At 56.6% G+C, this 12,913-nt stretch overlaps 1 protein-coding gene across 2 annotated transcripts in view; it reads left to right on the top strand.

Moving 5' to 3' along the window:
* Window positions 1-1,176: 1,176 nt before the first annotated feature.
* Window positions 1,177-12,913, top strand: part of TMCO1 (transmembrane and coiled-coil domains 1) — a 79,957-nt gene continuing 68,220 nt past the window's right edge. The window contains exon 1 of one of the 2 annotated variants that reach the window (XM_069737218.1): window positions 1,177-1,344. In XM_069737218.1, coding sequence (XP_069593319.1) covers window positions 1,275-1,344 — 70 coding nt within the window. In that variant the 5' untranslated portion in view covers window positions 1,177-1,274. The remainder of the gene's footprint in view (window positions 1,345-12,913) is intronic. The other variant, XM_069737219.1, reaches the window with a different exon arrangement.

The raw sequence follows: 12,913 nt of genomic DNA, 5'->3' as shown, positions 1-12,913 counted from the left end.
TTACTGTACACCGCACTGAATTGCCGACTTTTCTCTCTAACAGCGCTGCGTACCTCTCGCAAGTCACACTGCTGGTCCGTGTGTAATCCGTATTTTTCTGGCTTCCATAGACTTTCATTGGCGTATTTTTTGCGCAATACGGTGACAAATGCAGCATGCTGTGATTTTCTACGGCCGTAGAAGACTGTATAATACGGATCAGTAAAATACGGCAGATAGGAGCTGGGCCATAGAGAATCATTGTACCGTATGTAATCCGTATTATCTGCACCTCTCTTAGGCTACGTTCACATTGGCGTTCCGCCAATGTGCGTCGCTGTTGCGCCGGGCCCCTATGTTTAACATAGGGGACGCGTGCGTTTTTTGGGTGGCGTTTTTCGACACTTGTGTCGTTTCCGACGCTAGCGTCGGACGCAAGAAAATGCAACAAGTTGCATTTTCTGTGCGTCCGATTTTGGTCAAAAAACGACGCACGCGTCGCAAAACGCGCACGTTTTTGCACGCGTTTTTCTGTGCGTCGCCGACGCAGGGCGGCGCAACGCTAGTGTGAACGTAGCCTTACGTCCGTAACACTCGCTAGTGTGAGGTCGGCCTAACAAACAGGTTCGTGTGCATATTTAAAATAAATAACCAATAAAAACAAACATTGTTTAATTTCCTAAGAATTTAATGGTAACTTAATATTAATAATTCCCTTTCTTATTGAATTGTAATAACTCACACACATACTGAGGTGATATACTGCCAGTGTATAGAGGGCCGTCTCTCCTGAACTAGTCTGTGGCACCGAATGTACAAGCCCCTCACCCAACTGCTTGGCCCATGAGAGGGGTTCACCAGTCCTCTCCCCACAACACCCTGACCACAGCCTTCTGTGAGGGAGGCTCCACTATGGGACCCGCGCTTCTCTGAGGGAATGGCAGCCTGGCACAGAGCTTCTGAGAAGAGACCGAGCGCACTGGGCCCGTGTGCAGAGTGGCCGCGACGTTCTGTGCTCGGTCACGTCAGGTCGGTGCTGTTTCCATCATGTGCTAGTATGGCCGCTCCACAGACCAGTGCATGGCCGGAGTCACGGGCACAGATGTCGGAGGAGGCTGCAGGACGCGGGGTGACGTCACCTCCACGTGTACATCCGTCAGCTCACACACCACTCGTCCACGCACAGATACCGCCCACACCACACGTCACCCGCTGAGGACCTGCGCACGATACTTCCGCCTTTACGTGCAGACGTCACGTCGCCGCATTGAGTGGCTGCTGTGGGTTCCGTGATCATGAGTACGATGTTTGCGGACACCGTCCTGATCGTCTTCATCTCTGTGTGCACAGCGCTGCTAGCGGAGGGTGAGTGCCCAGCTCAGAGACCACCCTGTATAGGCTGCAGTACCTCACACATAACACCACCTGTAGGGGGGCCCGGTCTATAGCTCAGAGACCCCCCTGTATAGGCTGCAGTACCGCACACATAACACCACCTGTAGGGGGGCCCGGTCTATAGCTCAGAGACCACCCTGTATAGGCTGCAGTACCGCACACATAACACCACCTGTAGGGGGCCCGGTCTATAGCTCAGAGACCACCCTGTATAGGCTGCAGTACCGCACACATAACACCACCTGTAGGGGGGCCCGGTCTATAGCTCAGAGACCACCCTGTATAGGCTGCAGTACCTCACACATAACACCACCTGTAGGGGGGCCCGGTCTATAGCTCAGAGACCACCCTGTATAGGCTGCAGTACCTCACACATAACACCACCTGTAGGGGGGCCCGGTCTATAGCTCAGAGACCACCCTGTATAGGCTGCAGTACCGCACACATAACACCACCTGTAGGGGGCCCGGTCTATAGCTCAGAGACCACCCTGTATAGGCTGCAGTACCTCACACATAACACCACCTGTAGGGGGCCCGGTCTATAGCTCAGAGACCACCCTGTATAGGCTGCAGTACCTCACACATAACACCACCTGTAGGGGGGCCCGGTCTATAGCTCAGAGACCACCCTGTATAGGCTGCAGTACCGCACACATAACACCACCTGTAGGGGGGCCCGGTCTATAGCTCAGAGACCACCCTGTATAGGCTGCAGTACCGCACACATAACACCACCTGTAGGGGGCCCGGCCTATAGCTCAGAGACCACCCTGTATAGGCTGCAGTACCTCACACATAACACCACCTGTAGGGGGGCCCGGTCTATAGCTCAGAGACCACCCTGTATAGGCTGCAGTACCGCACACATAACACCACCTGTAGGGGGCCCGGTCTATAGCTCAGAGACCACCCTGTATAGGCTGCAGTACCTCACACATAACACCACCTGTAGGGGGGCCCGGTCTATAGCTCAGAGACCACCCTGTATAGGCTGCAGTACCGCACACATAACACCGCCTGTAGGAGGGCCCGGTCTATAGCTCAGAGACCACCCTGTATAGGCTGCAGTACCTCACACATAACACCACCTGTAGGGGGCCCGGTCTATAGCTCAGAGACCACCCTGTATAGGCTGCAGTACCTCACACATAACACCACCTGTAGGGGGGCCCGGCCTATAGCTCAGAGACCGCCCTGTATAGGCTGCAGTACCGCACACATAACACCTCCTGTAGGGGGGCCCGGCCTATAGCTCAGAGACCACCCTGTATAGGCTGCAGTACCGCACACATAACACCGCCTGTAGGAGGGCCCGGTCTATAGCTCAGAGACCACCCTGTATAGGCTGCAGTACCTCACACATAACACCACCTGTAGGGGGGCCCGGTCTATAGCTCAGAGACCACCCTGTATAGGCTGCAGTACCGCACACATAACACCGCCTGTAGGAGGGCCCGGTCTATAGCTCAGAGACCACCCTGTATAGGCTGCAGTACCTCACACATAACACCTCCTGTAGGGGGGCCCGGTCTATAGCTCAGAGACCGCCCTGTATAGGCTGCAGTACCGCACACATAACACCTCCTGTAGGGGGGCCCGGCCTATAGCTCAGAGACCACCCTGTATAGGCTGCAGTACCGCACACATAACACCGCCTGTAGGAGGGCCCGGTCTATAGCTCAGAGACCACCCTGTATAGGCTGCAGTACCGCACACATTACACCACCTGTAGGGGGGCCCGGTCTATAGCTCAGAGACCACCCTGTATAGGCTGCAGTACCTCACACATAACACCACCTGTAGGGGGGCCCGGTCTATAGCTCAGAGACCACCCTGTATAGGCTGCAGTACCGCACACATAACACCACCTGTAGGGGGGCCCGGTCTATAGCTCAGAGACCACCCTGTATAGGCTGCAGTACCGCACACATAACACCTCCTGTAGGGGGGCCCGGCCTATAGCTCAGAGACCACCCTGTATAGGCTGCAGTACCTCACACATAACACCACCTGTAGGGGGGCCCGGTCTATAGCTCAGAGACCGCCCTGTATAGGCTGCAGTACCGCACACATAACACCTCCTGTAGGGGGGCCCGGCCTATAGCTCAGAGACCACCCTGTATAGGCTGCAGTACCGCACACATAACACCGCCTGTAGGGGGGCCCGGTCTATAGCTCAGAGACCACCCTGTATAGGCTGCAGTACCGCACACATAACACCACCTGTAGGGGGCCCGGTCTATAGCTCAGAGACCACCCTGTATAGGCTGCAGTACCTCACACATAACACCACCTGTAGGGGGGCCCGGTCTATAGCTCAGAGACCACCCTGTATAGGCTGCAGTACCGCACACATAACACCGCCTGTAGGAGGGCCCGGTCTATAGCTCAGAGACCACCCTGTATAGGCTGCAGTACCTCACACATAACACCTCCTGTAGGGGGGCCCGGTCTATAGCTCAGAGACCGCCCTGTATAGGCTGCAGTACCGCACACATAACACCTCCTGTAGGGGGGCCCGGCCTATAGCTCAGAGACCACCCTGTATAGGCTGCAGTACCGCACACATAACACCGCCTGTAGGAGGGCCCGGTCTATAGCTCAGAGACCACCCTGTATAGGCTGCAGTACCGCACACATTACACCACCTGTAGGGGGCCCGGCCTATAGCTCAGAGACCACCCTGTATAGGCTGCAGTACCTCACACATAACACCACCTGTAGGGGGGCCCGGTCTATAGCTCAGAGACCACCCTGTATAGGCTGCAGTACCGCACACATAACACCACCTGTAGGGGGGCCCGGTCTATAGCTCAGAGACCACCCTGTATAGGCTGCAGTACCGCACACATAACACCTCCTGTAGGGGGGCCCGGCCTATAGCTCAGAGACCACCCTGTATAGGCTGCAGTACCTCACACATAACACCACCTGTAGGGGGGCCCGGTCTATAGCTCAGAGACCGCCCTGTATAGGCTGCAGTACCGCACACATAACACCGCCTGTAGGAGGGCCCGGTCTATAGCTCAGAGACCACCCTGTATAGGCTGCAGTACCGCACACATTACACCACCTGTAGGGGGCCCGGCCTATAGCTCAGAGACCACCCTGTATAGGCTGCAGTACCTCACACATAACACCACCTGTAGGGGGGCCCGGTCTATAGCTCAGAGACCACCCTGTATAGGCTGCAGTACCGCACACATAACACCACCTGTAGGGGGGCCCGGTCTATAGCTCAGAGACCACCCTGTATAGGCTGCAGTACCGCACACATAACACCACCTGTAGGGGGGCCCGGTCTATAGCTCAGAGACCACCCTGTATAGGCTGCAGTACCTCACACATAACACCACCTGTAGGGGGCCCGGTCTATAGCTCAGAGACCACCCTGTATAGGCTGCAGTACCGCACACATAACACCACCTGTAGGGGGGCCCGGCCTATAGCTCAGAGACCACCCTGTATAGGCTGCAGTACCGCACACATAACACCACCTGTAGGGGGGCCCGGTCTATAGCTCAGAGACCACCCTGTATAGGCTGCAGTACCGCACACATAACACCACCTGTAGGGGGGCCCGGTCTATAGCTCAGAGACCACCCTGTATAGGCTGCAGTACCTCACACATAACACCACCTGTAGGGGGCCCGGTCTATAGCTCAGAGACCACCCTGTATAGGCTGCAGTACCTCACACATAACACCACCTGTAGGGGGGCCCGGTCTATAGCTCAGAGACCACCCTGTATAGGCTGCAGTACCGCACACATAACACCACCTGTAGGGGGGCCCGGTCTATAGCTCAGAGACCACCCTGTATAGGCTGCAGTACCTCACACATAACACCACCTGTAGGGGGCCCGGTCTATAGCTCAGAGACCACCCTGTATAGGCTGCAGTACCGCACACATAACACCACCTGTAGGGGGGCCCGGCCTATAGCTCAGAGACCACCCTGTATAGGCTGCAGTACCGCACATATAAGACCACCCTGTATAGGCTGCAGTACCGCACATATAAGACCACCCTGTATAGGCTGCAGTACCGCACATATAACACCACCTGTAGGGGGACCCGGTCTATAGCTCAGAGACCGCCCTGTATAGGCTGCAGTACCTCACACATAACACCACCTGTAGGGGGGCCCGGTCTATAGCTCAGAGACCACCCTGTATAGGCTGCAGTACCGCACACATAACACCACCTGTAGGGGGGCACGGTCTATAGCTCAGAGACCGCCCTGTATAGGCTGCAGTACCTCACACATAACACCACCTGTAGGGGGGCCGGGTCTATAGCTCAGAGACCACCCTGTATAGGCTGCAGTACCTCACACATAACACCACCTGTAGGGGGGCCCGGCCTATAGCTCAGAGACCACCCTGTATAGGCTGCAGTACCGCACACATAACACCACCTGTAGGGGGGCCCGGTCTATAGCTCAGAGACCACCCTGTATAGGCTGCAGTACCTCACACATAACACCACCTGTAGGGGGGCCCGGTCTATAGCTCAGAGACCACCCTGTATAGGCTGCAGTACCTCACACATAACACCACCTGTAGGGGGCCCGGTCTATAGCTCAGAGACCACCCTGTATAGGCTGCAGTACCTCACACATAACACCACCTGTAGGGGGGCCCGGCCTATAGCTCAGAGACCACCCTGTATAGGCTGCAGTACCTCACACATAACACCACCTGTAGGGGGGCCCGGTCTATAGCTCAGAGACCACCCTGTATAGGCTGCAGTACCTCACACATAACACCACCTGTAGGGGGGCCCGGTCTATAGCTCAGAGACCACCCTGTATAGGCTGCAGTACCTCACACATAACACCACCTGTAGGGGGCCCGGTCTATAGCTCAGAGACCACCCTGTATAGGCTGCAGTACCGCACACATAACACCACCTGTAGGGGGCCCGGTCTATAGCTCAGAAACCACCCTGTATAGGCTGCAGTACCGCACATATAAGACCACCCTGTATAGGCTGCAGTACCGCACACATAACACCACCTGTAGGGGGGCCCGGTCTATAGCTCAGTGACCGCCCTGTATAGGCTGCAGTACCGCACACATAACACCACCTGTAGGGGGGCCCGGTCTATAGCTCAGAGACAACCCTGTATAGGCTGCAGTACCTCACACATAACACCACCTGTAGGGGGCCCGGTCTATAGCTCAGAGACCACCCTGTATAGGCTGCAGTACCTCACACATAACACCACCTGTAGGGGGGCCCGGTCTATAGCTCAGAGACCACCCTGTATAGGCTGCAGTACCTCACACATAACACCACCTGTAGGGGGGCCCGGTCTATAGCTTAGAGACCATTCTGTACAGGCTGCAGTACCTCACACATAACACCACCTGTAGGGGGGCCCGGCCTATAGCTCAGAGACCACCCTGTATAGGCTGCAGTACCGCACATATAAGACCACCCTGTATAGGCTGCAGTTCCGCACATATAACACCACCTGTAGGGGGGCCCGGTCTATAGCTCAGAGACCGCCCTGTTTAGGCTGCAGTACCGCACACATAACACCACCTGTAGGGGGGCCCGGTCTATAGCTCAGAGACCACCCTGTATAGGCTGCAGTACCTCACACATAACACCACCTGTAGGGGGCCCGGTCTATAGCTCAGAGACCGCCCTGTATAGGCTGCAGTACCGCACACATAACACCACCTGTAGGGGGGCCCGGTCTATAGCTCAGAGACCGCCCTGTATAGGCTGCAGTACCTCACACATAACACCACCTGTAGGGGGCCCGATCTATAGCTCAGAGACCACCCTGTATAGGCTGCAGTACCGCACACATAACACCTCCTGTAGGGGGGCCCGGCCTATAGCTCAGAGACCGCCCTGTATAGGCTGCAGTACCTCACACATAACACCACCTGTAGGGGGCCCGATCTATAGCTCAGAGACCGCCCTGTATAGGCTGCAGTACCGCACACATAACACCTCCTGTAGGGGGGCCCGGTCTATAGCTCAGAGACCGCCCTGTATAGGCTGCAGTACCGCACACATAACACCACCTGTAGGGGGGCCCGGTCTATAGCTCAGAGACCGCCCTGTATAGGCTGCAGTACCTCACACATAACACCACCTGTAGGGGGCCCGATCTATAGCTCAGAGACCGCCCTGTATAGGCTGCAGTACCTCACACATAACACCACCTGTAGGGGGCCCGATCTATAGCTCAGAGACCACCCTGTATAGGCTGCAGTACCTCACACATAACACCACCTGTAGGGGGGCCCGGTCTATAGCTCAGAGACCGCCCTGTATAGGCTGCAGTACCTCACACATAACACCACCTGTAGGGGGCCCGATCTATAGCTCAGAGACCACCCTGTATAGGCTGCAGTACCTCACACATAACACCACCTGTAGGGGGGCCCGGTCTATAGCTTAGAGACCACCCTGTATAGGCTGCAGTACCTCACACATAACACCACCTGTAGGGGGGCCCGGTCTATAGCTCAGAGACCACCCTGTATAGGCTGCAGTACCGCACACATAACACCACCTGTAGGGGGGCCCGGTCTATAGCTCAGAGACCACCCTGTATAGGCTGCAGTACCGCACACATAACACCACCTGTAGGGGGCCCGGTCTATAGCTCAGAGACCACCCTGTATAGGCTGCAGTACCTCACACATAACACCACCTGTAGGGGGGCCCGGCCTATAGCTCAGAGACCACCCTGTATAGGCTGCAGTACCTCACACATAACACCACCTGTAGGGGGGCCCGGTCTATAGCTTAGAGACCACCCTGTATAGGCTGCAGTACCGCACACATAACACCACCTGTAGGGGGGCCCGGTCTATAGCTCAGAGACCACCCTGTATAGGCTGCAGTACCTCACACATAACACCACCTGTAGGGGGGCCCGGCCTATAGCTCAGAGACCACCCTGTATAGGCTGCAGTACCGCACACATAACACCACCTGTAGGGGGGCCCGGCCTATAGCTCAGAGACCACCCTGTATAGGCTGCAGTACCTCACACATAACACCACCTGTAGGGGGCCCGGCCTATAGCTCAGAGACCACCCTGTATAGGCTGCAGTACCGCACACATAACACCACCTGTAGGGGGGCCCGGTCTATAGCTCAGAGACCACCCTGTATAGGCTGCAGTACCTCACACATAACACCACCTGTAGGGGGGCCCGGTCTATAGCTCAGAGACCACCCTGTATAGGCTGCAGTACCGCACACATAACACCACCTGTAGGGGGGCCCGGCCTATAGCTCAGAGACCACCCTGTATAGGCTGCAGTACCTCACACATAACACCACCTGTAGGGGGCCCGGCCTATAGCTCAGAGACCACCCTGTATAGGCTGCAGTACCGCACACATAACACCACCTGTAGGGGGGCCCGGCCTATAGCTCAGAGACCACCCTGTATAGGCTGCAGTACCTCACACATAACACCACCTGTAGGGGGGCACGGTCTATAGCTCAGAGACCACCCTGTATAGGCTGCAGTACCGCACATATAACACCACCTGTAGGGGGGCCCGGTCTATAGCTCAGAGACCGCCCTGTATAGGCTGCAGTACCGCACACATAACACCACCTGTAGGGGGGCCCGGCCTATAGCTCAGAGACCGCCCTGTATAGGCTGCAGTACCGCACACATAACACCACCTGTAGGGGGGCCCGGTCTATAGCTCAGAGACCGCCCTGTATAGGCTGCAGTACCGCACACATAACACCACCTGTAGGGGGGCCCGGCCTATAGCTCAGAGACCGCCCTGTATAGGCTGCAGTACCTCACACATAACACCACCTGTAGGGGGGCACGGTCTATAGCTCAGAGACCACCCTGTATAGGCTGCAGTACCGCACATATAACACCACCTGTAGGGGGGCCCGGTCTATAGCTCAGAGACCGCCCTGTATAGGCTGCAGTACCGCACACATAACACCACCTGTAGGGGGCCCGGTCTATAGCTCAGAGACCGCCCTGTATAGGCTGCAGTACCGCACACATAACACCACCTGTAGGGGGCCCGGCCTATAGCTCAGAGACCGCCCTGTATAGGCTGCAGTACCTCACACATAACACCACCTGTAGGGGGGCCCGGTCTATAGCTTAGAGACCACCCTGTATAGGCTGCAGTACCTCACACATAACACCACCTGTAGGGGGGCCCGGTCTATAGCTCAGAGACCACCCTGTATAGGCTGCAGTACCGCACACATAACACCACCTGTAGGGGGGCCCGGCCTATAGCTCAGAGACCACCCTGTATAGGCTGCAGTACCTCACACATAACACCACCTGTAGGGGGCCCGGCCTATAGCTCAGAGACCACCCTGTATAGGCTGCAGTACCGCACACATAACACCACCTGTAGGGGGGCCCGGCCTATAGCTCAGAGACCACCCTGTATAGGCTGCAGTACCTCACACATAACACCACCTGTAGGGGGGCACGGTCTATAGCTCAGAGACCACCCTGTATAGGCTGCAGTACCGCACATATAACACCACCTGTAGGGGGGCCCGGTCTATAGCTCAGAGACCGCCCTGTATAGGCTGCAGTACCGCACACATAACACCACCTGTAGGGGGCCCGGTCTATAGCTCAGAGACCGCCCTGTATAGGCTGCAGTACCGCACACATAACACCACCTGTAGGGGGGCCCGGTCTATAGCTCAGAGACCGCCCTGTATAGGCTGCAGTACCTCACACATAACACCACCTGTAGGGGGCCCGGTCTATAGCTCAGAGACCGCCCTGTATAGGCTGCAGTACCTCACACATAACACCACCTGTAGGGGGGCCCGGTCTATAGCTTAGAGACCACCCTGTATAGGCTGCAGTACCTCACACATAACACCACCTGTAGGGGGGCCCGGTCTATAGCTCAGAGACCACCCTGTATAGGCTGCAGTACCGCACACATAACACCACCTGTAGGGGGGCCCGGTCTATAGCTCAGAGACCACCCTGTATAGGCTGCAGTACCGCACACATAACACCACCTGTAGGGGGCCCGGCCTATAGCTCAGAGACCACCCTGTATAGGCTGCAGTACCGCACACATAACACCACCTGTAGGGGGCCCGGTCTATAGCTCAGAGACCACCCTGTATAGGCTGCAGTACCGCACACATAACACCACCTGTAGGGGGGCCCGGCCTATAGCTCAGAGACCACCCTGTATAGGCTGCAGTACCTCACACATAACACCACCTGTAGGGGGGCCCGGTCTATAGCTTAGAGACCACCCTGTATAGGCTGCAGTACCGCACACATAACACCACCTGTAGGGGGGCCCGGTCTATAGCTCAGAGACCACCCTGTATAGGCTGCAGTACCTCACACATAACACCACCTGTAGGGGGCCCGGTCTATAGCTCAGTGACCACCCTGTATAGGCTGCAGTACCGCACACATAACACCACCTGTAGGGGGGCCCGGCCTATAGCTCAGAGACCACCCTGTATAGGCTGCAGTACCGCACACATAACACCACCTGTAGGGGGGCCCGGCCTATAGCTCAGAGACCACCCTGTATAGGCTGCAGTACCGCACATATAAGACCACCCTGTATAGGCTGCAGTACCGCACATATAACACCACCTGTAGGGGGGCCCGGTCTATAGCTCAGAGACCGCCCTGTATAGGCTGCAGTACCTCACACATAACACCACCTGTAGGGGGGCACGGTCTATAGCTCAGAGACCGCCCTGTATAGGCTGCAGTACCTCACACATAACACCACCTGTAGGGGGGCCGGGTCTATAGCTCAGAGACCACCCTGTATAGGCTGCAGTACCTCACACATAACACCACCTGTAGGGGGGCACGGTCTATAGCTCAGAGACCGCCCTGTATAGGCTGCAGTACCTCACACATAACACCACCTGTAGGGGGGCACGGTCTATAGCTCAGAGACCGCCCTGTATAGGCTGCAGTACCTCACACATAACACCACCTGTAGGGGGCCCGGTCTATAGCTCAGAGACCACCCTGTATAGGCTGCAGTACCTCACACATAACACCACCTGTAGGGGGGCACGGTCTATAGCTCAGAAACCACCCTGTATAGGCTGCAGTACTGCACACATAACACCACCTGTAGGGGGGCCCGGTCTATAGCTCAGAGACCACCCTGTATAGGCTGCAGTACCTCACACATAACACCACCTGTAGGGGGGCCCGGTCTATAGCTCAGAGACCGCCCTGTATAGGCTGCAGTACCGCACACATAACACCACCTGTAGGGGGGCCCGGCCTATAGCTCAGAGACCACCCTGTATAGGCTGCAGTACCGCACATATAAGACCACCCTGTATAGGCTGCAGTACCGCACATATAACACCACCTGTAGGGGGGCCCGGTCTATAGCTCAGAGACCGCCCTGTATAGGCTGCAGTACCGCACACATAACACCACCTGTAGGGGGGCCCGGTCTATAGCTCAGAGACCGCCCTGTATAGGCTGCAGTACCGCACACATAACACCACCTGTAGGGGGGCCCGGTCTATAGCTCAGAGACCACCCTGTATAGGCTGCAGTACCTCACACATAACACCACCTGTAGGGGGCCCGGTCTATAGCTCAGAGACCGCCCTGTATAGGCTGCAGTACCTCACACATAACACCACCTGTAGGGGGCCCGATCTATAGCTCAGAGACCGCCCTGTATAGGCTGCAGTACCTCACACATAACACCACCTGTAGGGGGGCCCGGTCTATAGCTTAGAGACCACCCTGTATAGGCTGCAGTACCTCACACATAACACCACCTGTAGGGGGGCCCGGTCTATAGCTCAGAGACCACCCTGTATAGGCTGCAGTACCGCACACATAACACCACCTGTAGGGGGGCCCGGTCTATAGCTCAGAGACCACCCTGTATAGGCTGCAGTACCGCACACATAACACCACCTGTAGGGGGCCCGGTCTATAGCTCAGAGACCACCCTGTATAGGCTGCAGTACCTCACACATAACACCACCTGTAGGGGGGCCCGGCCTATAGCTCAGAGACCACCCTGTATAGGCTGCAGTACCTCACACATAACACCACCTGTAGGGGGGCCCGGTCTATAGCTTAGAGACCACCCTGTATAGGCTGCAGTACCGCACACATAACACCACCTGTAGGGGGGCCCGGTCTATAGCTCAGAGACCACCCTGTATAGGCTGCAGTACCTCACACATAACACCACCTGTAGGGGGGCCCGGCCTATAGCTCAGAGACCACCCTGTATAGGCTGCAGTACCGCACACATAACACCACCTGTAGGGGGGCCCGGCCTATAGCTCAGAGACCACCCTGTATAGGCTGCAGTACCTCACACATAACACCACCTGTAGGGGGCCCGGCCTATAGCTCAGAGACCACCCTGTATAGGCTGCAGTACCGCACACATAACACCACCTGTAGGGGGGCCCGGTCTATAGCTCAGAGACCACCCTGTATAGGCTGCAGTACCTCACACATAACACCACCTGTAGGTGGGCCCGGTCTATAGCTCAGAGACCACCCTGTAT

The sequence above is a fragment of the Ranitomeya imitator genome, chromosome 8 (assembly GCF_032444005.1).
Source record: "Ranitomeya imitator isolate aRanImi1 chromosome 8, aRanImi1.pri, whole genome shotgun sequence".
In the NCBI taxonomy this organism is placed as follows: domain Eukaryota; kingdom Metazoa; phylum Chordata; class Amphibia; order Anura; family Dendrobatidae; genus Ranitomeya; species Ranitomeya imitator.
This window is presented reverse-complemented; position numbering and strand designations above follow the sequence as displayed.